Source organism: Neovison vison, chromosome 6, assembly GCF_020171115.1.
Source record: "Neovison vison isolate M4711 chromosome 6, ASM_NN_V1, whole genome shotgun sequence".
Lineage (NCBI taxonomy): Eukaryota > Metazoa > Chordata > Mammalia > Carnivora > Mustelidae > Neogale > Neogale vison.
The window spans coordinates 131,115,202-131,142,195 of NC_058096.1; the positions used below are offsets into that span (position 1 = coordinate 131,115,202).

At 35.3% G+C, this 26,994-nt stretch overlaps 1 protein-coding gene across 3 annotated transcripts in view; it reads right to left on the reverse strand.

Moving 5' to 3' along the window:
* DNAJC13 (DnaJ heat shock protein family (Hsp40) member C13) overlaps nucleotides 1–26,994 on the reverse strand; it is a 124,625-nt gene that overhangs the window by 55,506 nt on the left and 42,125 nt on the right. For 2 of the 3 annotated variants that reach the window (XM_044252370.1, XM_044252371.1), the window contains exons 7-25: nucleotides 24,954–25,160; nucleotides 24,767–24,862; nucleotides 24,314–24,405; nucleotides 20,223–20,389; nucleotides 20,039–20,118; nucleotides 19,787–19,956; nucleotides 18,681–18,780; nucleotides 16,415–16,522; nucleotides 15,645–15,800; nucleotides 14,499–14,555; nucleotides 12,389–12,510; nucleotides 10,187–10,262; nucleotides 9,817–9,912; nucleotides 8,872–9,015; nucleotides 5,800–5,814; nucleotides 5,151–5,233; nucleotides 3,670–3,823; nucleotides 465–568; nucleotides 218–377 (exon numbers count right to left, since the gene is read on the reverse strand). In XM_044252370.1, the coding sequence (XP_044108305.1) occupies nucleotides 218–377; nucleotides 465–568; nucleotides 3,670–3,823; nucleotides 5,151–5,233; nucleotides 5,800–5,814; nucleotides 8,872–9,015; nucleotides 9,817–9,912; nucleotides 10,187–10,262; nucleotides 12,389–12,510; nucleotides 14,499–14,555; nucleotides 15,645–15,800; nucleotides 16,415–16,522; nucleotides 18,681–18,780; nucleotides 19,787–19,956; nucleotides 20,039–20,118; nucleotides 20,223–20,389; nucleotides 24,314–24,405; nucleotides 24,767–24,862; nucleotides 24,954–25,160 (2,187 nt within the window). The remainder of the gene's footprint in view (nucleotides 1–217; nucleotides 378–464; nucleotides 569–3,669; nucleotides 3,824–5,150; nucleotides 5,234–5,799; nucleotides 5,815–8,871; nucleotides 9,016–9,816; nucleotides 9,913–10,186; nucleotides 10,263–12,388; nucleotides 12,511–14,498; nucleotides 14,556–15,644; nucleotides 15,801–16,414; nucleotides 16,523–18,680; nucleotides 18,781–19,786; nucleotides 19,957–20,038; nucleotides 20,119–20,222; nucleotides 20,390–24,313; nucleotides 24,406–24,766; nucleotides 24,863–24,953; nucleotides 25,161–26,994) is intronic. The other variant, XM_044252372.1, reaches the window with a different exon arrangement.

Below are 26,994 nucleotides of genomic sequence, written 5' to 3' on the forward strand. Positions count from 1 at the left end.
CTGAAAAAAATAAACTGACATGAACAAACACTAACCCATTAGTCATTTTCTATTCATCTAATTTATATTTAATTAAGTATAATATAAACCACACAAAACTCATACAGAAAGTTATGTTAACAATATAATCAAACAGAATTTATATTCAGTTGAAAATTTAACAAGTACCCAAAATGCAAGTTTTTCAAGTAGCAGTTTCCTTAAATGAAATTCTTACCCTCTCTAACATTCCGATGATGTATCTTGTATCTGTAAAAGGTCCTATTTCTTCATGACATCTACCATAAACAATAGCAAGAGCTTGTAAACATAAACACTTCATGTTTACTTTTGGGGTGAGCAGGAAACGATGATAGAGCTCGTTGAAAAATTCATACCTAGATTTTTTAGAGAAAGTTCACAATGGAATCAGCTATGAAACGAAGAATGAAATCAAATATTACAATTTATGAAGAGTAGCTTACGATCTCTTAATTGATCCACTTTCTTCATTCTCATCTTCCTCCAATAGTAATCTCAGGTAATAGTCTCCTATTTTGATTTCCTCTGCCAGGCACTCATATTTAACCTTTATTAATAAACGCACATTAGATTATTTTAGTTTATAAGAAAGTGTTGGCAGTTTCCACATAATACTTCTTAAATTCTGTTCAGAACTTTTTTCTTTTCTTGTAAAACCACCTTTACTAGGAAAAAAATTCATTTCTTAAAATATCTGATAATTCATTATTACTAATATAACTTAATATTCTAGTTAAGTGTTACTGAGTTGGTATTCTATGCCAAATTTACGAATGTAAAACTTGCTGATAAAAACTTTCACAGGACTATATGGTATTAATGATGCTGAAGATAAGGAAGACTTAAAACACTGTTAAGAGATAATCTGCTTCACTCCTTTCTCAGTTTGTCACAATCAACTATGGAGTAAACGATCCTGTACCACACACGGTTTGTGCAATTCATCTAGGTTACCCCAGGTTTTTCCTCATCTCCCAAAACATCAACTACACTTTACAGTGTATTTTTATTTATTCATTCTCTGCATGTCACATTACCCCAGATTACAAAGGAGGTGACAAATGAAGGAGAAGTCTGTGATGATCAGGAGTTATGGAAGCACCATGACCTTTGTACTCAGGCTGCTTGTCTAAAGTAAAGATTTGCAAGCAATTGTAAAAAGGAATTCTACTGACCAGATTATTAAAATTCTTTTTCCAAAGCCTAAAATAACTAATTTCTAAAAATATAAACTATATAAAATCAAATATAAATATATACGTATATCCATTTCACTGTCTTTCTATAAATTGAGCATTCAATTCATTCAACTTCTATATACTAAATATATACGGTGCGTGCCATGCACCGTTCTAGTTGTCAAATAAACAAACATAAAAATTACTGTCCTTGCAGGAGTAGCAGATAAAAAAGCAAAATACACATGATAATTGGGTGACAGTAAGTGTTATGGGGTGGAATAAAGCAAGGAAAGGGAGAGGGAGGAGGAAAGAGTAGAAGGTTGTATGTACACACAAAGAGGGCCGCATTTTTAATGATTTATTCATTTTTAGAGAGGAAATGAGTAAAGGGGTGGGAGGAGGGGGACAGGGAGAGATCTCAAGCAGACTCCTTGCTGAGCATGGAGACTGACACGAGGCTCAATCTCACAACACTGAGATCATGACCTGAGCTGATATCAAGAGTTGGACACTTAACCAACTGAGTCACCCAGGCACCCCAAGGACTGAATTTTTAAACAGAGTGGCCAGGGAAGGCGTATTCAGATGATGACATTCAGTTAAAGACCTGAGGGAAAAAACAAGTTCTAAAACTATCCAGGGAAAAAGAATATTCTACTAAGAAGGAATAGCAAGTAGAGAAAGATCTTCAGTCAAGAACATGAATCTGGTGGTTTCCAGGGAACTTGGTGTTGCTATAGCAACAGTGAAAAGGGTGAGTAGTAGATCATGAGATCAAAGAAAGAATGCTTGGGATTAGAGGATACGCAAATCTTGTCTCGTTTTATTTGTAAAGATTTTTATTTATTTGACAGAGAGAGCAAGAGAGCACAAACAGGGGGAGCCGCAGAAGGAGAGGGAGAAGCAGGCTCCCTGCTGAGCCAGGAGAATGATGCGGGGCTCAATCCCAGGACCCTGGGATCATGACCTGAGCCAAAGGCAGAGGCTTAACCATCTAAGCCATCCAGGAGCCCCGCAAATCTTGTCTCATAAGTCATTCGAAGGACCCCAGGCTTTTTCAAGGTGAGAGAAGCACCAGAGAGCTCTGCACACATAAGTGACATGACCTACTTTATTTTAACAAGATCACAATGCTCCTATGTTGATAAGAGATTACAAGGAGGCATGGGTGGAAGCAGAGATACTGCTACAATCCCACAAAAAGAGGAGGGTTGGGTTCTGGACAAATTTTGGAAGTGTACTAAATAGGATTTGCTGACAAACTGGGAGTGGGGCATAAGAGAAAAGATGACTTCAAGGGCTTTGACTAGAAATTAAGAAGGAGCCATTATCTAAGACCAGAAAGACTACAAGAGAAGTAGGTTTGGGAGCAGAGCAAGTGCACAGTTTTAGAGCTACATTCTAGTTGCTTATTGGACATCCAATTATAAAATAAGAGTATGAGGTCTCAGAAAGAAAATCTGAGATAAAAATCTGGAGGCCACCAGCAAAGAAAAAACAGTTAAAGCCATAAGACAATGAATATAAATATGAGGTCCAAGAACTGGTCCTTTGTGCCAGTTTAGCAGTAGGGAAAATAAGAAAAATGAACAAAGGAGGAGTGCATAGTGAAGGAGGAGAAAATCCAGGATAATACAGATTCCCAAAACCAAAGTAAAGGAAGTTTTTTGAGGAGAAGGGATTGAGCACAATCAAATCATTGTATTTTGCAAATGCAGCTGGATTAAAGCAAAGCCTACAGGATCATGAATATGTTCAAATTCACAAGTGCTATGAAAGCTTACATTATGCACAAACATGTTTCTTGATCTTATTCTATTGTTCTTCACATGAATATTTTAATAGCAAAGTAAAATATGGGGGTGCCTGGGTGGCTCAATCGGTTAAGCATCTGCCTGTGACTCAGGTCATGATCTCAGGGTCCTGGGATCGAGCCCCACATCAGGCTCCCTGCTCAGTGGAGAGCCTGCTTCTCCCTCTCCCTCCCCGGCTGCTCTGCCTACTTGTGCTCTTCTCTCTCCATCTAATTTAAAAAAAAAAGAAAAAAAAAAAGTAAAATATGGCCACATTCAGAATCAACTGTATGATTTTTACACTGTAAAAAAAGTTAGTTAAACAAGGTACAAGTACAAGGAAAAAAGGAGAACAGGCTGTATTTCAGTGGAGAAAAAAAAGTCTAAGGGGAAAAAAAATAAGCAAAGAACAGATCTAGAAAGCAGAAGACCAAACTCATTGAACTCCTACATTCTCGGGTACAAAAGTTCAGGTACAAAGCTGAGTTACTTAATGTAATGAATTTTTATTTTTTGTCTCAGACAAAAATAAAAGTTTTCTAGTATTTCCTCCATAAAATTAAAAAGGAAAGGTAAAAAAAAATGTTATATAACCATAAATCTTTGAAAAACACTCCAAAAATAACATGTGCTTCCAAAAAGAAAAAATTGGTATTATAAAAATTGAACTTTACCTCAAATTCATGGTGGTTCCAGGAGATCACATTAGCACTACCAAGCTCTCTATCAATATTAAATGCTCTCATTTCAGATTCAAGACAATCTCTCAGTTCTTCCCGTGTTTTGAAATTCCAAATTAGGTTTGACTTGGCATGATCCTGACCAAACCTATACACATAATCAGAAAATAGTAGGAAGCAATAAACATTTTTAAAAAATCTATAAACATCACTTACTGCATTTTATAATAAGTAAACAGCAGAATTAGCAAACTTCAGCAAAAACTATGTTCTTTATGAAGAACATAAAATCTCTGTAAATTAAGTATAGTACAATGTAAATGGTAGAATCCTGGTGATAGGTAACAGGTGTACACTGTAAATTCTTTGACCTTTTCTGTATGTTTGAAAGTTTTCATAATAAAACACTAAAGAAAAAAAAAATGAACCCAAACCACAAAAATAAATCTGTGTGGATTTCAAAACAAGGAAATGATATTTCAATTTCAATATTTATTGCTAGTATAAATTTCAGTCAGAAAATAATTATAATCGACTATCAAATTTCAGGTTGGGAATAAGAATTTCTGAACTATGCACCTGAGTATGAAGTATGTAGGATGAGCAACATTCTAGATTAAAATGTTACAAACTACCCAAGAAAGAATACAGCTAAACAGCCAAGTTCTGACTGATATTTGTAAAATATCTTCCTTTTACTCCTAGAATAATTTAACTGCTGTAATAAATTTGGACACAGGTCTGAACTGGAGGTGGATGGGCATCATATCCTTCCGTTTTCATTCTGCAACACTCCTAGAAAATCTGATGTTAAGAGTTCAAGAGAGTTCTATGGGAGACAACATAATTGAAGGATTTCTGAGAAAGAAAACCAATATTCTTAAGACCATACTATATACTGTATTTATACTCTATACTTTAAAAGTACTGTGAGAAGTTTCCAAAGCACGTTATTTTCCTTTATCAGCCAAGGTATAATCAATACGTCAGCTTCCAGACTAAGTACTGTAAATTACCCCAATTTGGAGTTAGCAAATCTCCAAACTGTTTCAAAGTCTTTCTATGTGTGTATGTCTGTGTGTGTGTGTTTGGCATGGAGGAACAGTGGGCAGGGCCAGTAGATGGAGAAGGGGTAAAAAGGTCAGAAAAGCTGGAAAAGTATATTCAGCCAGCTAAGCTGGATACCCATTTCCCAAATGTCTCCTTATATTTTTATCATCTACCTCTTTTAAGTAGCCATCTCATCTCAAAAATTTAAAGATAACTTTAGCTCCTCAGTCTACCAACACTCTTAAAAGACATTAACATATGGAAGCATCATTAATCATACTAATCTTAACAGTTACAATTCTTGACCTTGAGAGCATAAAAATACCCATAGCATAGAGCACTAGTTTCAGGCAAGAAAAACCCATCCTGGTTCTTCTAATGGCAATGCCAAATTTAATCTGCTGGAAAAGAGGCTTTAAGTTTACCTATAATAGAAGAGATCCCAATTTGCTTCTATTTTTATTCTTTGTCTTCTCTTTCGAAGAACCACTGGCTTTTGATTTATATTCTGGAAAAAACAGAAATAAAATTTCATAATGCTCAATCTGGGGCTACCGAATAGGCTCAGTGAGAAAAATCATCTCTTTATAAGTGATGAGAAACATGTTCTACATCAAATTTCGGCAGAAATAAATTAATGAAGCCAAATCTATAGAATATGAATATAACATTTGTATCACAATGTGATAAATATGGTACTAGCAGATAATTCTAGTGTTGTTGAAATATTTTCCAAGTAGCCTAAAGTTATTGTTTCAATGCCAAATTGTTACAGTTTATAGTGATGACTGATAAAATTTATAGTGATCAAAAAGTGACTTGTTTTAAACATTTACATGCAGTTAATACATAGTCATGGGAAAACAATAAATGCAAAAGACTACAGGTTATTAAACTGCTATCAAAGCCATAGGAGCAAGTATAAATTGAAACAGCTAATGGACAAGAAATAAGAATCTACATTCAGACACATGTGAGGTGAGATTTGAATTTATTAGACAAAGAATCTCAAAGACAACTCCACATGCAGGCAGTTGAATGCATTTCACACATGTAGCAGGTACTTAAACTCACCGTATTGTTTCTGTCCTGAATTTAAGTTTAAAAAGGAAAAAATGAGAAAGTTTTAAATAAAAATGAGAATGAGCCTGTATGTGTTAAGCTGTATCTATCATACAAACTTCAAGAGGAGGTCTCAATTATAAATCATCTCATTTTAAGACAGAAGGCGGCCCACCTGCTTCTCTAAGTCTATGACTCAAATTTTAGGAAATCATAAACACTTTTGAGAGTACAAAGAAAGCTATAGCCCCTATTCCAGAGAAAGACATATATGTAAGGCCTGTAACTAATTGAAGGGGAGGATTTCAAAGATATCTTGAAGTCTATACATGGGCTGGTAGTTAGGAATCTCCTCTCCAAGTGAAGCCTGAAGATATGGTAGACATTAAAATTCTGACCTTTGATGTGACAGAACCAAAAAGTAGAAAGTAGTAGAGATTAAAACACAAAAGTCTGTAAGTAACTTCATTAAAGAAGTGACAAATTATATAAAACAAAGCAGGAAAAAAAAGAATAGAAGGAATAAAGCCTAAATGAGCAATAAAATTTAAAAAGTAAATACTGTTTAAAATACAAAACCTACTGGTTATATAAGGAACTGTCTCCTACAAATTTTAATTCTGTGCACCCTCATGAAAACTAATGAAAGGTGACTTGCATAAAGCACATAAACAATTCAAAGATTTAGTTTTAATGATAAAACTTTCTCTGTAACTTCTAATTAAGCAGCACTTTCTTCAATTTCCCCTGCTCTCAGGACAAAAAGCTGGGAGTACAGAGTAGTGAAAATGTAAATGCTATACACAAAAAGCACAATCAGTTCTCTCCATAAACAGAGTTCACAGACTCAAGAGACTTAGGGTAAAACCCCTATCTAGCTAAACAAATACCTCAACTAAAATAACAGAAGTAAGAAAAAGCAATATTACACATTAGCCAATGGTTATTATTAATCGAACACACAGCATTAGCTACAAATGAAATTGACTTAAAAACATTCTGATTATGTAAGAAATGCAGTTCCTTTTAAGCCTAGCCAGTTAATCTTGACAATGGTTAGTTTTCAGACTAGCTAAAGCACATGATCATTCCATATTTGGGTGTTAATATTTCTACAAATAAAAGAATCACAAAGATTATTCACTGTTTCCTAAAGAAATTAACATTAAAAATGGCACTACAGCAAAAAAAAATCCATTTGCTACCCAAACAGTTTCTTGACCAGCAATTCTATTTGGCATCCTTATTTGCTCAGTTTTAGATAACACCCACATAAATGAAACCAACAGAATACAACATTATTGATATTTACAAATATGCTATTTTCCCTCTGAATTGTTGTCTTTAAATAGCATGTGTTATCTGCATTTACAGCTAAAAGGGCTTTGCGTTCAAGCTTTTGTTGGATAGATGTATATGAAATCAGATGCCAAAAACTTACTTCAGTTAATTACATCCAACAGCTTGAACAACTATTATTTTAGAAATGGGCTTAACTACCTGAACTCAAAGATCATAATTTTTAATAACTGAAAATCATTTATATCCTATCTGTTGATTTTTAATTACTCAAATGGTATAGGAATATTATCATGACCAAACATGTATATAGCGCTTCTATTATTACCTTGGTTTTTTTTAGAGAGAGAGAGAGAGAGAGAGAGAGAGAGAGAGGGGAGAAGCAAGTGAGTGGGGGGTGGGGTGGAAAGAATCTTAAGCAGCACACTCCACACAGACCTGGACGAAGAGCTTGATCGCACAACCCTGAGATTGTGACCTGAGCTGAAATCAAGACAGACGCTTAAATGACTATGCCACCCAGGTGCCCCTATAATTACCCTACTTTTACATCAAAGCAGCCCTACAAAGTAGAAAAGGGAGGCATTGTTATTCTGATTTTATGGAAGAGGAAAGTAATGCTCTAGGTTGTTTTATGGGTTAATAAACCACAAAATTAGGCTCAGATGTAGGTTAAACAGTTCAACATGGAAGATTCTCCTCACTATCCTAGCCATTTGGAAAGCAAGTCTAGTTCTTAATCTCAAGAAACAAACTGAGGGTTGCTGGGGTGGTGAGGGGATGGTAGCAATAGGGTGGCTGGGTTATGGCCATAGGGGAGGGTATGTGCTATGGTGAGTGCTGTGAAATGTGTAAGCCTGATGATTCACAGACCCGTACCTCTGGGGAATTATGTTAATAAAAATAATTTTAAAAATTAAAACTAAAGTAATTCTAGTGATTCTTTATATTGCGTATGTCACTTACACAGATCAGCATGAACTCTTTAGGCTCAAGTTCTATAGAACTGAATTTTGGGCTCAATTTCAGATACACACAAAAGACTACAATTGTTCTGTAGCACTGACTCCTACATCTAGATGTTCTGGAAATTCGTAAGAAACCTGTTCAGTGAGATATTTGTATTATTTTCTTTGTATAAAGAAATAGCTACCATAAGTAGAGATGGTTTAAGGGAATGAATGTAAGTGTGGTCAATACAAATGGTGAGATCAAGTCAACTTCAGTTGATTTAACCATTGCACATTCCATCCCAGAGAGAAGAATATGCATTACTGAATTAGGTTCTACTGATCATACTACATGCCAAAGAGTGAGACTAAAACTGTTTTTGACCTGGCCTTGATTTGAGGAGCTAATACTGAAAAATTTAAGTACACACAGTAAATTTAAAAATGTGTATCTTATTACCAAAACACCTGTCTAGCTCTGAATAAAAATGCTAAAGATGAGCACCTTTATTTTTATAGCTATAAAATAAAATTCAGAGAAGGAAGGAAAAAAGCAGATTCATACAAATAAATTAGCATGGAAACTAGAAGTCATGGAAGAAAACCTAAGAGTGGAATTTTATATTAAATTTCATATAAAATACCTAACTAAAATCCTAATCACTGATTCATAAAACTATGGATTAAGAAAAATTTATATAAAAATACAAATCACAATTAGGTGACATTTCTTCCTATGTTCAGTCAGAAATATCTGACTACCCTCTCTGTGAACAACAACGAAAGCAAACCTACAATACACAGAAGTGCTAGAAGTCTGGAAGCAGATTTTTACCTCTTTTTGTGCAATGCCCATTCTATCCCTCCAGTGCATCAACACAAGATCTACTTTTTCTTTGGCAAATTTTTCAACTTCCTTAGCAGCTTTTCCAGCTAGTCTTTGCCACTCTGGTACTTTATTAAATTTTCCATACTGATCCTGTAAAATAACATTAAAATCCATTATAGTCCTGTTTGCAAATTTATTTTTTTTAAATCTAAGTAAAGCTGAGTCACACTATTTATTTTACATAAAATACATACTGGATGTTGGGGACTCAGTGAAGAAACAAAGTGAAAATTCCTACAATAAATTATACTTTTGTCCAAGAAATCTTAACTTTTCTGCTTAAGTTTCAAGATGATTCCTATGTGAAGGGTGGCAAGATGTGAATGGGAGATGGGTATAAATAGAAAAATGGAGTGAGGAAAGGAAAAGAACACATACAAGACATTATTACAATGTGTATCTTGAAAGATGTTTAAGTAATTTTCTCAGATAGCCTAACCTTAATAAAAAAACAGCTTTTGTTAGAAAAAAAAATTCCTACCTAAGTTAACTTTCTTCACTATTGGCCCCTTTCACCAACATTTATCAATCACACATTATATGCAAAATATCACATTATACATTTGAAACAAAAAAAAATCCATTCCTGAATGTGCCAATAAGCTGAGTTAAGGAAACAAAACATACAAGGTTACTACTATTCATAATACTAGATTGAGGTGATGGTTTTAAAATTCTATAAATATATGAAAAATTACTGAACTGTACACTTAGAATAGGTGAATTATATGGGATGTAAATTTTACCTTAATAAAGCTGTTACTAATACTACTACTTTTAGTACTGCTATTCAATACAGTGAATTCTTGGTTTATGTCTAAAATTTTTAGTGTGTTTTACAAAGAGCGGTCTTTTCAACCTGAAAAGACACTTAGGACAATCATTATTTACCATTGCTATTTTCACATTATCTCTAACATGCATCCGATCAGCATCCTTCTCAGGAACTGGATCTGAGCTGTCCAAGTAAGCCAGCAAGCCTGGCGGCTAAAAGCAAACAAACACAAAACATAAAATCCATTTTCAAAACAATTGCACCAAAGAAAATTTAGCTTTCAAAACCCAAATAAATACTATGATTTAAGCTACTGAGGTTAACTTTTATGTGACAATTTATGTTAGCAATTATGTGACAACTCCTATGATATGCATCTTTTAAATAAAAAACAAACTAAAAAAAATCCTTTAACAGTATAAACTCACTCAATGAAATTTTACTGGGCAAGAATACATTAATCTTCCCGGCATTCAACCGACTTACCAAAATGCGTTTCAACAAGTTCGTCGCAGTTGCATTATCAGCTGTCCAGAGTCCCACTAAATGTCTACTTAGCTGTCTGAAAAAAGCAGACGTTGAGAAAGGTTTGCTGCTTTATCTCAGCTAGAACAGAAAGGAATTTTTAAGAACAAAATATCATATAAGAAATATAGCTACAGCAAAGAAACCATTCTGATGTTAAATACTTAAAGTCAATATTTTAATGTGCAGAGGTGTATGAAACAGTAATTCAAAATATTGCTAACGTTTTAGAATTTTCTCCAAATCAAAATGCTTTCCTGATTAACTCATAATTTTCAATGGACTTGAACATGAAAAAGTAAGTAGGTTTTTACCTCATTTAAAGAGAGAAAACAAGACAATTAGATTTGATGATGTTATTAGTTTGTGTAACAAGTCCTAATATAGTGATCATACAGCATTCTGGCATTCTTTGGAATTCCGCACATGAGTAAAAGTCAATAACTATGTTCTAATATAACCTACTTGGCAAGGTCAGAGATAGAAAATATTTTCAGTTTTGGAGTCTGGAGACTTAAAGCACTTAAAGCAAATTATTTTACTCATGCCACTTTAGAGGTAAAAGCGTATTTTGGTTCAAAGTGAACAACTAAGAACTGAATTTATGAATTTGTGACTTAGTGATTTATTAATCACTATATGCTCCTCATAAGCAGAGAATATATATATATTTTTAGAGAATATATTTAATTCACTGTTGACCCTTCTGTGCTTCAGTAGGGATTCACACTGTCATTTGCTACAAGAATGGGTATGAAACCTGTAAGAGAAATAAACCAAACTATAGATATAAGTCCTTACAAGGTTATACTCTCAAAAGAAAAAAGTTTAAAACCCCAAACTGTACTCTGCACTATCACCAAAAAAATGAACACTACTAAAACTATTCATTTCTATGTCTAGTTGAAAATTAACTACTTAATTACACTTATAATTTCCTTCACATGTATCAGGTAGGTACCATTTATCAGGGATTCCTAAAAAGGCTTTAAAACAGGGATAAATGGGATAGCTTTTTATCATGGTAATTTGTAAAAGATAAAGCAATGCAAATGAAAAGCGTTGACTTGTATTATACATTGACAGTTTTTCAATACTGTGACTGACCACAATAAAGAATTTAACTGGTTGTTTAATATAAAGAGGAACACAACAAGCAAACATCTAACATGTGGGTTTAACAGAGTAAGACATTAAATTGTCTCTATTTTAATGAAAGATGGTATCTAGTATTACTTATAAGACAATACATCAAAGAAATAATCATTCTTTTAGATCTTTTTTGTCCTCTCAGGCAACGTAAAAGACTACTTTCATGGCTAACATTTATAAATTGAAGGCTGCAGACAGTCTCTAAAATAGTATAAACAACAGAAAACCACTGGCAAGGTAGCATACCACCACGACATCCAATAACTGGATATAAGTGACAAAAAAAGGAAATTTGTGATATCATAACAAAGTAAACCTAAGTCAGCAATTACTGCTATCATTTAAAAAGTCAAAAGAATATGATGAAAATATTTTATGATATTCTCTCTTTTTTAAAACTAATGAGTCATAGTATGCTATGGATATCTGAAGGGTCACACATCAGGAATCATAAAGAAAAATTAAAAGGGATGGAATTCATATGGCCTGGAGTAAGTGAATAGATTTATGTACTTCTGTACATTTAATTATTAAAAAAAAAAAGACAATTTACCAAAGGGGAAAATGTTTAACTCTAAGAGATTTAGAATACCTAAGCCAGTTAGACAAGGTTTCCTTTATTCTTGGAGTACCTAATTGACCAAAGATATTTAAAAAATGACATAATGGCCAGAAGGAAATACAAAGAGAAAAATGCCTGGGCACATGGTTCTAGTTCCATAAGCTTCTAGGCACTCTTTTCCATGTTCCAGTCCCATGACTATGTGTGTACAGCCATAACAGGAAAGTGAGGGGAAAAAAATCACACAGATCTGTTTCCTCCCCCAAGCTCTCCAGGGGCAGGGGTAATGATCATCTAGGCACAATCTTTCTATAAGGAAAGGAAAAGGAGAACTAGGTAAATCAAAAGAAAAAGAAACATTTCCATAATCCAAACAGTCTGTTTTATGTAATATCCAAATCCATTTTATAAGCAGCAAGTTAATTTATAGCAAATTAAATTTAACCTACCTATTTGTAAGCATCCTTTGATCTGAGCTTATTGTAAACATCGCAGTATGCAAGTGTCGAGGTAAGGCACCTTCACTTAGGGCAAGCTCCTGCATTTTTGTAGCAATTTCTTTGTCACCTTCCTTTGGAAAAAGGGTAAGATGATCCCTAAAGCAGCATTTCAGAACAAACTATCCTAATTTTATAGAACCAATTTTACATCTCTAGGTAAAATAATTATATAGTATACAATGTAATAAAAATTTGAAATGTAACTTAATTACCCAAAAATAACACAGCTGATACAAGTAATTTTAAAAATATTATTTGCCTGTGGAACAAGGTTTTAAATGTTTACAGATACATTTAACTTATGAATTATGCTTTGCTTAATTTAATATTAAAATTGGGTTCATTCTCTGAGTTTATATCAGCCAATGAAAAGGAAAGGTGACTCAGGAAAATCAGTAATTCCTATCCAAGGCTTCTACAAAACCCGCCTTGCTTTTATTATTAACAATATATTCATTTGCATGGTGAACACAGCTTTTTATTTTTTTAAAAGAATGATGTGATAAACTGGAGTAGTTCTTTTCATCCTCATTTTACTTTGCTTTTAGATGGACTCAGTCTGGCAACAGAGTTAAGACAGGGCTACTAATCAAAGGTAATCACAGAACTATAAATTAAGTAAGCAATATGATATTTAAGACAGCCTAAATGCAAAAAGCAAAAATGCTCACAATATTAGTAAAAAAAAAAGCACAAGTATATAGTACAACTGAATATGCATTATGTATATAATTCTGACAGTATCAATACAAATATATACATAGTAGGTATACATATATATAATTTGCATATGTACACATATAATTTTGAACACTACACGGTCTGAGACAAAATTTAGCAAAATGCCAATAGTAGTTATCTCTGGATGATAAAAATATAAATGATTCATTTTATTCCTTGAATTTTTTTCTGTAAACACCAATGTTTCTTCAAACACCACATACTACTTTTACAATAAAAAAAAATTAATAATTTAAGATACTTGCCAGTATTTCAGTGTAAATAAAGTATTCCTTACACAGACATCAGCTCTACTCACTAGCTATGAGTGTGACACTGTGGCTTATATGATGCCCAAGTTTATATTTTGGTTATATCTGGCCTTCCATGAATGGCAATGAGGGTCAGGAACACTCTTTTGTTTGGTCTCATGGTCCTAGCTGTCCTTGGCTGCCAGGTCTGTGAGAGATACATTACTTTGGAAGCTAAAACCCATTAGCTACAGAAAGAAAATTAGCTTAAGCTGTAAATACACACTAAAAATGAAAAAAAAGAACTTTGAGGTGTAATTTTTTTAACATCTACTTAAGAATATACTACTTCTATGCATTCATTTAGCTACATGTTATATTTACAATATATATTTATGTATTATGATATATTTATATCACTGAGTTTTTTGGTAAAAGAAGCAAACACTCTCACATTTTATCCAAATCACTACAAACAACAAAAAGAATTCAAAGCCATCTGATGTCATTGTAGACATCCAGTATGCAAGTTGATATTTAAAACCATGATTTTATTTTCTAAAAATCAGAAGGCTAGAGCAACTATCTTAGATAAACAATATCCCATGTCTGACCAATGATATCATGCCCTGATCTCTAGAGCTTAATGACAAATGCACCTTAGCATGAGGAACTAATTTTTGTTACCATTCTTATTTAATACCACTTTGGTATGAATTAACTCCATTAACAGACTTCTATGTAACCTCAGTACCTAAAGATTTCAATACCACCAATACCACAATTCTCCACCCCCAAAGAGAGTAAGAGAGGAAAAATGCTAACTTTTAATTCTTTTAAAACAAACAAAATACAAATAATGTAGGAACCAAAAGATTTAGTTGCCCGAATCCCACTTACCTCACAACTTTAAATATTGAGGACTGTTTCTGTAGTTTAAAACTAATTTCTGAATAAAGACTCAAAATTACTTTTCTGACCCAGAAAAACTGCATGTTTCCCATAAAGGCTGGAAGGTAATTTTGTCAGCTTCAATTAAAATAGCCAATCAGCATTCAAGTAGGTTTAAAATTTCAAAATGTTCTCACCTCTATTATTGCTTTCATAACCAATCCAGCTCCCTTTATGATTGCCATGGAAGGATGCTTTAAAATAGGGGAAAAAAGAATTAAATAATAAAAGAATTTTATTGCAACATACTAGCTATTGTTTTTAAGGAGGATATACAATTTTATCAGCCATTAAAATTAGTAAAGGCTACATCTCTAAGTCAGATCACAGTCTGGTTAAAAATTTTAGATATTCTGGGGCACCTCGGTAGCTCAGTGGGTTAAGCCTCTGCCTTCGGCTCAGGTCATGATCTCAGGGTCCTGGGATTGAGCCCTGCATCGGGCTCTCTGCTTAGCAGGGAGCCTGCTTCCCCCTCTCTCTGCTAGCCTCTCTGCCTACTTGTGATCTCTCTCTGTCAAAAACAAAAATAAATAAAAATCTTTAAAAAAAAATTCAGGTATTCTTATAATATAGCTTTAAGAATAATTAAAACATTAGCAGGAAACTGCTGGCACTTATTTGAATAATTAGTTATCTGAATGATAAGTATCAAACAGTAATGATGTAAAATAATACAAACTAGTATTTACAAAACAAATGAAGATAAAATAAAAATATAAGTAACATATAGAAACATCACATGTACATAATAAATACTATAGTATTATATAAAATAACACTGTTTTCAACTATTTATAAATAGCCCTATTTTGGGGGAATTTATAAAGAAAAGGGTACTCTGGGACTATCGGAAAATAAGTTTTTCACTACTTCTGAGAAAAGATAGGCAATAGGGTCAAAACAGTGGTCAAAAACCATCAACTGAGTTCTACATGAAACACCAAGAAATCTGTGGAATTAAATAACCTTAAGATGACAATGTTTTAGGCTGTATTTATCAGCATTACTATGGAAGCACACATCCTTTATTATTTTTTTTTGAAGTTTTTATTTATTACTTATTTGACACACACAGCCAGAGAGGGAACACAGGCAGGGGGAATGGGAGAAGCAGGCTTCCCGCTGAACGGGGAGCCAGATGGGGGCTGGATCCCAGGACTCTGGGATCATGACCCGAGCTGAAGGCCTAACAACAGAGCCACCCAGATGCCCACACATCCCGTATTTTAAAACCAAACTGACCCAAAAAGTAGTTTTCTGATAAGAAAGATATAAGCTCTCACCTGAAAAAGTTTAAAGAGAGTTCTTCCATTGGATGCTACCATCTCTAAGAGCATATCAAACTGCTGTCCTTCAGTTGTCTCACTATATGGAGCACAGAGGGCAAAAGTAAGGAAGTCCAAGAGTGAACTAATAACTAGGGCACCAGTCCCATGATCCTGAAACAAAGTAACATACTGCCTTAGGACAAAGAAATTCAAGTAAAACACAGCAATAACATGCTTCTGTTACCCTATAAGTTAAACAGTAAATCCACTGCTTACCATATCTCAAAAGGAAAATAATTAAAATTTGGTCAAATTTCAAGAAAATAACCAAGACTCCTCAAATACACATAACTAAGGTTAGTATGTTTAGTATTTATATAAAAAGCAATCTTTGACAACATTTAAACAACTCCAACAATTTGCTCCTTCTAAATCTATAGGTTGCCCATCTCCAAAACTGTTAGCAATGACTGAGGAGCTGATTTGGCTTTTTTTTTTTTTTTTAAAGAGCAGTTTATTTTATTTTTTACATTAAAGAAAAAAAAAAAATCTAAAGTCTTTGCAACTTATTTTTCCCAGATAAATGGAGATAGTCCTAAAACAGAATATTTTACTATTAGCAAATGACCAAGCTGACCCAAACTGTTGTACAATCAATACTGACCAAAGTTGGGAGCTGCAATTAAAAAAAAAAAAAAAAACAAAAACCTGTCAAACTGCACATCTAGAATACCTTTCAGTAATGTATGGTATCTCTCATTAAGACAAATTTAATTACAACTTACCACATGGGAATTAAATTTTTCCAGTAAGTTTTCCAGAAACTTCTTTGAAGAGAGAAGCGAAGCTTTGTTCAGCTGTTCTTGTCTTAAGTCATAGTCATCATGCATGGGCTATTGATTAAAAATAGTGATAATTCATGAGCAGGCCCACATATTGGCATCATGTGCAAGTCATTTATAAAGAGTATTCATTACATAATAAAAGAATTAAAAACCACAGCCTTTAAAGTTGAAGGCAGAAAGGAAACTCATGATAAGACAAGCAGGCAAAGTGAGATTCCCCCAGAGTCTGATGAGGCTTCATAGACACTGTGCCCAGCAAGTACCCATAGAGAGTACTGCACAAGGTACTCTCTTGAAAGTCACAAGTCTCCTTAAAACGCAAGTGACACCCATTTCCTCTCCCCCAATTTTATAATTTAAATTTGAAATGATAAGATAAAACTTAGCATTTATTTGCTTATTTTTTTTTAAGTGTTTAAAAACAGGTACTAAAATGAGCAGCAAATACTTCTTTGTCTCTTCTGAATGGTGGAATAAATGAGAATGGGAAAAACATTCCAGTATGATGGTTAGGAGTAAAGATTCAATCCTAACTTTGCTACTGACCACAGCAGACCTCTAGCAAGGTTAAGCTGCTTCAGCTCTAAGTTTTACTTTCCTCAGCCATCCAAATGAGATTAATAGTACTTAGCTCATAGGACTATTATGAAGCTTAAATGAGATAATTTGTGTAAAATATATAGCCAAAATCTAGTATGTAATGAGAGCTCAATGTATTTGTTTCACACTATGGTATTTTATTATCCAGTTACCCAACTAGTTCCTTTTTTTAAAAGATTTATTTATTTATTGGGGCTCCTGGATGGCTCAGTAGGTTAAGCGGCTCCCTTTGGCTCAGGTTATGATCTCAGGAGTCCTGGAATTGAGCCCCACATCCAGGCCGTTGCTCAGTGTGGAGTCTGCTTCTCCCTCTCAGCTTGCCCTTCCCCCCACTGTCCTCGCTCACTCTCTTTCACTCTCTCTCAGATAGTCCTGGGGAACATGTACTGAGGAGGGGCAGAGAGAGAGGGAATCTCTCATTAGTCCATGCTCAGAGCCGAGATAGACAAGGGGCTCAATCTTATGACCCTGAAACTACAACCTGAGCAGAAACCAAGAGTCAGATGCTCAAACCAACTGTGCCACTCAGGCACCCCATCCCAGAATTCTTTCAGTGGAATTATTAGTAAAGATAATAATAATTTATTAATAATTTATTAGTAAAGATAGTAAAACTGACTTTTGCGTAAAAATGCAAGGTTTTATCCGAGTGATTACTTGGGCTTTATTCTATACCACTAAACTTGCCTGAACCACTTTAGTCCCATATGCTAAATACAACATTGAAGTAAATCAGGAATTTCATCAAAGTTATACTGAACAATTCATTGCTTTTCCTATATAAGCTGTCACCAAGTTAGTTTCTTTACCCTCACCTTTCAAATTTCTTTACCCTCAAATCTTTACCCCATCCTACCTCAGCATCTTGTTTCTTACATATTTGGTCCACCTGTCTCTAACTTTACCTCTAACAGAGTCTCCATGTAACATCTGTGAGCTTTCGGAAGTTCAAACCTAGTATTACTGATTCCCTGATGAAAAACCTTTCTGCTATTCCTTACTAAAGGATACAAATCTAGCTTCTTTGTCTGATACAAAAGGCTTCTGATAACTGCATCTCTGCATACATCTCTAGCTGTACTCCTAATCCCACACACTTCCATACAAGCTTTATGATCTAGCCATTTCAATTATTTGCTTCTTCCCCAACATGCCTTTGCATATGCTATCCCCTTTTCCCAGGAAATCCTTCTCACAGAGGGAAAATACCTGCCTGTGCTTTAAGCTTCAGATCATTTGTAACATCTGGAAGATTGGCCTCGAATCTTTTGTCTTCCCCTCACCACAAACCAAAAACACTAAGTGCTGCCTTTTTAGGGATCCTGTAGGCCCATCTACTTTAGATTATACACATATGCCCACCTTACTGGACTGTCAGCAATTTCAAGGAAGGAACAAACTCTGAATTTCTAGTAGATAGCACAGTGCCTGGTTTATAAAATGTGCTAAACAAACGTTTATCTGAATAAATAAACTGCCAAGAGAGCAATTTAGGAAATACAGAAACACTGAATTGAATTGCTACAATGAAAATCTGGGTTTGCGGAAATTTAAAACATCAATCAACTTAAGAAAAACCAGTCTCCCTTTAAAAAACACTACTTACACACATGAGGGCACAGAGCATATCAACAGCTGCATGGATTACTCCATTGTTGCTCCTCTTGAGTGCTTTTACTACCTTCACTCCCAGACGCTCCCGAAACCTGTGGAAAACAAAACAAGGAAAAAAAGCATATAATAGCAATATCAGAGCATTATTTTATTATTAAAATGTAACATAATAAGTCCTCTTGAGTTTCTATTGCATTCAGCAAGTACGGATTTTAAATTACACCTCTAGAACCTATCAGTTTCCATAACAGTTTTTTCCTTTGAGGGCGAAGATTTTTTTTTTAAAGTTAATTAAAACTAAAAGGAATTTTGGGGCACCTGGGTGGTGTAATCAATTAAGTTTCCAAGTCTTGTTTTCCGCTGGGATCATGATCTCAGTGTTGTGAGATGGAGCCCCACGTTGGGTTCCGTGCTGAGGAAGGAGACTTAAGACTCTCTTTCCCTCTGCCCCTCTCAAGTAAATAAATCTTTTTTTTTTTAAGACTTTATTTATTTGACAGAGAGAGCGAGCGAGCACAAGCAGAGAGAGAGAAGCAGGCTTTCAACTGAGCAGGGAGCCCTATGTGGGGCTTGCTCCTAGGACCCTAACTGAGCCACAGTCAGACGCTTAACCCACTGAGCTACCCAAGCACCCCTCAAATAAATGAATCTTTAAAAACAAAAACAAACCAGTTAACAGGCTTTAATTTCCTATTCAAAGTCATTAAAAAAAAAAAGTCAGTATGGGGCACCTGGGTGGCAGGCTCCACACTCAGCAGGGAGTCTACTTCTCTCTCTCATTCTCTCGCTTTCTCTCTCTCTCTCTCTCTCTCCTTTTGCCCCTCCCCTTCCCTCATGCTCACAGGAGTGTGCTCCTCTCTAATAAATAAAATCTTAAAAACAAGTCAGTACATTGCAGGTATGTAGGAGACAACAGTCACACCCCTCAGTTCCACTCACCCTCATTTATTTATGAATTAAAAACTACTGTATCATTATTTGATATCAGTTTTAGACAGATGTAACAAGATAAAACTGTTAATTATCTGCTACTTTGAGTTGTTTGTATTCTCTACAAGACGTTCAAAGACAACTTACTTACATTCAAAGACAACTTACTTTGGAAGCTGAGTGAAGGCCAGAAAACCAGCTTTGGAAGCCACAAGCCTCCTCACAGCCTGGAACTGACTCTCAAGTTCTGCATTCGAAGCAACAACATCTCCCTCTTGCGACAATAAAGCGGTTATGGCATTATTGATCAGTTTTTCTTTGTTTTCTGAGAAGAGACCCTAGGTAAGAGAAGAATGTTTCAAAAAGTTTCCATTCCTGAAGTTAATGACAATGAACAAATTGTAACACAATTTATCTTACATCCTGCGTTACTGCATGCAGAACTCCACTATACGAAATATTAGCGTTGAACCTGAATACAGCATCTGCAAAGTTGCCATCTGTAAGATGAAAAGGTTCAAAAAGATTTAGAGGTTTGCATTCCTAATCTTTAAATTATTAAGGAGATGGATGGAAATGCAATTATACTTAGATCAATACTTACTTGGAGGTGTGGCTAAAAATCTGAGATGAAGGCTCTCTACCTCCTCATCAACAGGCATGCTGAGTAACCCCCATCGCTGACCTTTATGAGTTGGTGTCATTTTTACACAAACATCTCTGTTACCAGAGGCTCTTACTCCATCCAGCAAACTTGCTAATAAAGAATCTCTAAGCAAGGTAAAAAATAAACAGGCTTTAGGATTGATAATTAAGGGGAATTTTGATTCAGAATATAGCATAGGCCCTTTAGCAGGTAACCTACTCAGGAAGAGCTCAGGAGGGTACAAGGAGAAGCACAAGGGAACAGGGACTTTAAGAGAAAGCCTGGAATTCTGCTACTAGCTCTGTTCTTTGCTGTCACATACGTTGTACAAGTTACTTAAGCACTATAAATGTAACACTTTTGGGTTTTTTTCTTTAAGATTTTTTTAAACAGTTTTACTGAGGCGTAACTTACAAATCAAAAATTCAACCAATTAAAATTAAACCAATTAAAATGTACAGTTTAAGAATTCTTAGTGAATTTATATAGCTGTGCCATCCAATTTTGGTACACTTCCCCAACCCCCCAAAATTCCCCTGTGCCCATGCGCAAAAAACAACCCAGTCCCAGGCAACCACTTATTTTCTATCTCTATGATTTTGTTTTCAAGTAACTTCATCAAGAGAATGAAAAGGCAAGCCACAATCTACGAGAAATTATTTACAAAAACCATATCTGATAATGGACTGTTATCTAAAATACACATATAACTCCTAAAGGTCAACAATAAGAAAACCAACTCAATTAAAAAGTGATCAGAAGGGGTGCCTGGGTGACTCAGTGGGTTAAAGCCTCTGCCTTTGACTCAGGTTATGATTCCAGGGTCCTGGGATTGAGCCCCGCATTGGGCTCTCTGCTCAGTGGGAAGCCTGCTTCCTCCTCTCTCTCTGCCTACTTGTGATCTGTCAAATAAATAAAATCTTAAAAAAAAAAAAAGTGATCAGAAGTCCTTAACAGATAACCTCACCAAAGAAGATACACAGATGGCAAATAAACATATGAAAAGATAACACAGTTATCAGGGAAATGCAACTGAAACTACAACAAAAAAGCCCCACACACCTATTAGAATGACCAAAACTGAACACTAATAATATCAAATACTGGGGAGGATCTAGAGCAACAGGAACCCTCATTCACTGCTGCTTGGAGTACAAAATGACACAGCCACTTTTGGAAGACAGTTGGCAGTTTCTAACAGAACTCAACATCCTCTCAGCATATGATCCAGTGATCACACTACTTAGTATTTACACAAAGTATAGGTGCTGCCAAAGCAAGCACAGTATTTACACAAAGGATGAAAACGTCCGTCCACACAAAATCTGCACACAGTTGTTACTACAGCTTTATTCCTAACTACCCAAACTTGGAAGCAACCAAGAGGTCAAATGGATAGATAAACCATGGCCATGTCTAGACAATGGAATATTACTAAGTATTAAAAAGAAATGAGCTATCCGGCCATGAAAAGAGGAGGAGGAAATGAAAGAAGCCAATCTGAAAAGGTCACATACTATACAATTCTGACTAGAAGACTGTGGAAGAAGCAACTCTGGAGACAGTAAAAAGATGAGTGGCTGTCAATATTTAGGGAGGAATGAGAGATGAAATCAGTGGAGTGGCATTATTACTGCTGAAGAGGATCCCTGGAGATTTTTAGGGCAGTGAATATAGTCTGTGTGATACTATAATGATGGACAAATGTCATTAAACATTTGTTCAAACTTGGAGGTCCATCAGTTTTAACAAATATATCACTCTGGAACAGGATGTTGGTAATGGGAGAGGCTATACCTAGTTAGCAGGCAGGGCAGTAGAGTATAAGAGGTATAGGAAAAAAATCTCTATGCCATCTGCTCAATATTGCTGTGAACCTAAAATACTCCAAAAAAAAAAAAAAGTCTATTAAAAAGTCCATATAAATGGAATCATATAATGTATCGCCTTATATGTCTTGCTTATTTTATATATCATGCATTTTTAAGGTTCATCCTTTTCATGGCTGAGGAATATTTCACTGTATGGATAATCAACATTTTAGCCTATTTGTTCACCAGGTGATGTATATAACAACTGTCTCTAGTTTTGGCTATTATGAGTGATGTTATTATAAACATCCACATGTAAGTTTTTATGTGGGCATATATTTTTATTTCTCTTGGGGTAGATGTTATTTCTCTTGGAGTGGAACTGACATAGGGTCATATGATAATTATATGTTTAAGAAACTGCCAAACTGTTTTTTAAACAGTTTAAAATTTTATATCCTCACCAGCAACATATGAGAATCCATGTGCTTGCCAACAATTGACACTGCCAGTCTTTTTGATGTTATCCATTTTAGTGTACATGTAATGGTTTTAATTTTCCCTAATGAATCACTATCTTTTCATGTGTTTACCATTCAAATATCTTCTCTGATAAAGTAGGTGTCTATTTGAATTTCTTTGCCCATTTATTATTTGTTTTTTAGTATGGAATTAAAAGAGTTCTTTATATATTCTAGAAACAAGACTTTAACTAGCTATATGTTTTCCAAATATTTTCTTCCTCTGTCTTGTCTTTTCCTCTTCTCAATTAGGTCAAAGTTTTCAATTTTGACAAAGTCTGATTAATCAGACTTTTATAATTGTGTTTATGGTGTTTCTGGTATTATATCTAAGGAATCTTTTCCCAATCCAAAGTCACAAAGAAATTGCTTTACTTTCTGCAGACAGACTTTATTGGGAAAAATAGCATCTTCTTCCTAGGGATCAGAATTAAACAATGTAATATACATAAAGCACATGAAAAACTGTAAATGTTGAGATACCTTCCTCTGATTAGAACATGTGCACTATTTTTTTTTCCCCCAGATGTTCTCTTCCTTGAATTCAGGGCAGGAAAAAATACGACCTTTTGCTTAGAATGCCATTTTTGTTGAACTTAGATCAAAAGCCTTCCAAGGTAAGAAACAGTTACTGGGCATACTCCAGGAAGTAAAAATACTTCAATAAGGCCATATTGCAGACAGCGGCAAAATGCACTGCAACTGTTTCAACTATCTTTTAAAAAAAGATTGAGTCTCAATCTATTCAAAACAGCATAAAAGAACTTCCTGGAATGTAAAAACTACCAAACCCATGACAACGGCTCAGTATATGAAGGGAGTTCAAGTCATCACAGTAGAATAGCTATAAGTGATGGGCGCCTGGGTGGCTCAGTGGGTTAAGCCGCTGCCTTCGGCTCAGGTCATGATCTCAGGGTCCTGGGATCGAGGCCCGCTTCGGGCTCTCTGCTCAGCAGGAAGCCTGCTTCTTTCTCTCTGCCTGCCTCTCCATCTACTTGTGATTTCTCTCTGTCAAATAAATAAATAAAATCTTTAAAAAAAAAAAAAAAAAAAAAGAATAGCTATAAGTGGTTTATCTTCCAGGAGGAGTTTATGAGCTATGGCATCTCACAGATTTTCATGGCAACAGCCAAGTCACAGTAATATAAAATAAATCAGGCACATTCCACTGGAAAATTAGTAACTAGCCTACTGATGCAACTTAAAAAAAATCTAACTTTTAATTTGCTGCTGTTATCCAAACAATTTAACAATGAAAGTGAGAGAAGCTATTTTAAAATACCTTAGAAGTACAAATTACAGAAACACATTTTATTTTCATCATTCCATTTAAAATCAAATCACCATTTTTACTCTCTAGAAATTTGAAAACTGAATGAAGTTCATTTTTTTTAAAAGATTTTATTTATTTGACAGAAAGAGATCACAAGTAGGCAGAGAGAGAGGCAGAGGGGGAGGAAGCAGTCTCTCTGACTCCGGCCTTGATCCCAGGACCCTGAGATCATGACCTGAGCCGAAGGCAGAGGCTTAACCCACTGAGCCACCCAGGCGCCCTAAAGTTCATTGTCAACATGCAACATAATAATATTGTCTTTTCCTAAGTTATAGGATTTCAAAGTTCTAGATTATAAATCTTTGTTCCTCTTCTCTGATGGAGGACTTTGCCTTGCATATACTAGGATCTCAAAAGCTCGATGAATTAAAGAAAAAAAAATACCTTTCTGTTGAAGAATATTTCCGTATTTGCCCTTTTATAAATTCAATGGTAAAAACTTGTGGATTTTCTGAGTCACAAACCAATGCAAATACCTAATGAAAACAAAAACCAAGTTCAACAAAAGATGTTTAGTTTTACGGCATTTCCTTAGAAGAACTACACACCATCATTTTAGCTTACAAAAGTCAATATTTAAAAACTGTTTATAGTATCAGAACTTAAGAACTACTTAAAAGTCTCATGCAAATTTTCATATAATTGTTGAATAAAAAGTTCCATTTATTCTATATCTCAAAAATAAATTTTATAATATTCATTGTTCTAAGTACAAATATAATAATGTGAAGAAAGATTCTCATTTTCCATTTTTTAAGCATTAAAAATGTTAAAATAGAAAATAATTCTAATTTACCAATAGGAAGAAATCTCATAGGCTAGTAACGCCAAACTTACTTCTCCTAAAGGCTTCAAAGTCGCAATGTTATAGGTTGCTGGGTCACGTTCTACTAGACTTGTCTCTGTAAGGGCTAGAACTCGTTTTACAGGTTCCTTCAAACAAAATTGATATACATTAGAAAGTCACTGAAGAAAAATATCAAAAGCAGATGAACAAATTTTTGTTTTTAACATAGCATCTTACCGAATGTCTAGGTGATATTTTTTGGACAATAAACTCTGCTAAAGATGTGATGGATTCATCAGTGCTGTATTTTCCAAAGCGAAGATTCAAATATTGCTCAAATTCTAAAGGTTCTTTTCTGATGCGCAGTGAAATACCTATGTAGTTGCCAGCATGATCGATTGCACTTTTGATAATTTCTTCTCTTTGCTCTGATGCAAATAAATGCTGCACAAATTTTGAAATTTAAAGTCAGGGTTGAAACAACTAAAATGTGATCATTTTGAATCAACTCACAGGAAAGAGACTGAAATAGCAAGTCTAAAGAAAAACAATGGTAGTTGATTTTATCAAAGGCAAATAAGCAGAGTGTGTTGGTTTTTTTTTTTTTTAAAGATTTTATTTGTTTATTTATTTATTTAAGAGAGAGAATGAACAAGCAGGCAGAGCAGCAGGCCGAGGGAGAAGGAGGCTACCCACTGAGTATGCAAGCAAGATGCAGGGCTTGACCCCAGGACCGTGGGACCATGACCTGAGCATCCAAGGCAGACACTTAACTGACTGACCCACCCAGGTGCCCTGCAGTGTGTTGTCTGAACCACTATCACACTAAGTTAAAATCACAAAGTCTGGGATATAAAGCCTTGCAAATAACTCACTGTGAGGAAATTATCTCATTAACTTCTCCAAGTCTGATTCCCATCACCATGTAGAAAACAGCATGCTGGAGCCTCCGGAAGAGGTCCAGGGACCCCAGCCAAGTCCAGTGGGGGTAGTGGGTACTACATGGGCAGGATTTCCAATTTCAACAGAAGTAGCTCTGACCTAATATTTTTAATATAGTGCATTTTCCTGAAAAATTACCTTGAAGAATGCTTAAATGTTTAAAAGCCATTGGCCAATGGACATTACAAATCAACCTCCAGGAGTGTATTTACAAAGCTACTGCTACTTGCATTTGATGGCTGGGCCAGAAACACTGAATGTGCTGCAAAAGACAGGGCAGGAGAGTGCCGCGCAATAAACAATAAACAACTGTCCTGTCCGTAGTCCAACAGCTTCCCTGCTGAGAAACAGTGGTTGCAATCATGTTTTAAAACCTGATTTTAGGAGGACCTGGCTGGCTCAGTCAGTGGAGGGGGCAACTCTTGATCTCAGGTTAAGTTCAAGCCCCATGTTGGGTATAGAGTTTATTTAAAATAAATACATAAAATCCTAAAACCTGATTTTATTCCCACCTGCTCAGGATAGTCACTACGTATGTGGAAGGTACCAGATAAAGTTTTGCTGAATGAATCTATCATGGTACCATATTTATAGTGAATTGACTCATTTTAGCTAGCGCCTTTTAAAAGGCAAAGTATGCTTAGAAAGTAGATGACTGAAACTAAAATTGCTTGATGCCATTAAGCAATAAAAAACTGTTCCCAATTGAAGAGTATCAAACAATTCTCATCTTTAACGTTTACCTTATGCATTGTATGGCTTGGCTCAATTACTGTGGTATAGTTGTCCCATCAAGGTCTATAATGCTATATGTAATCCTGTAATTAGATACATTTTCCACGAAGGATTTTTTTTGGGGGGGGGGGTACTGCAAGTGGGGAGGAGGGGCTGAGGGGAAGAGAGAGAAAATCTTGAGCAGGCCTCACCCCTAGCACAGAGCCCGATTCCAGGTCTGATCTCATGACCCTAAAATCATAGCCTAAGTCAAAATCAAGAGGCAGATGCTTAACCACCCAGGCACCCTCATGACCCGTCATCCCCCCACCCGCACTCCACACCCTCCCCAACAAGGAGCCCCCTTCCCCTCCCCCAAGAAGTTAATCATTACAAATTTCGCTGTCCATGGAAGAGGTAAGCCCTTGGACAGCACTTCAACAACTGGCTTTAGGCTGTTCTAGGGTGGGAAAGGGAACTAATTTTCTCTTTGGGCCTTCATCTTGTAGGTCTAGACTCAGAAGTAACAAAATGCCTAGATGTGTGCTCCTAGATGAAGGACACTAGGACATCACCTGGGCAAAGAGCAAAAGATGGAAAAAGGTCTGTGACTCTGAAGAGC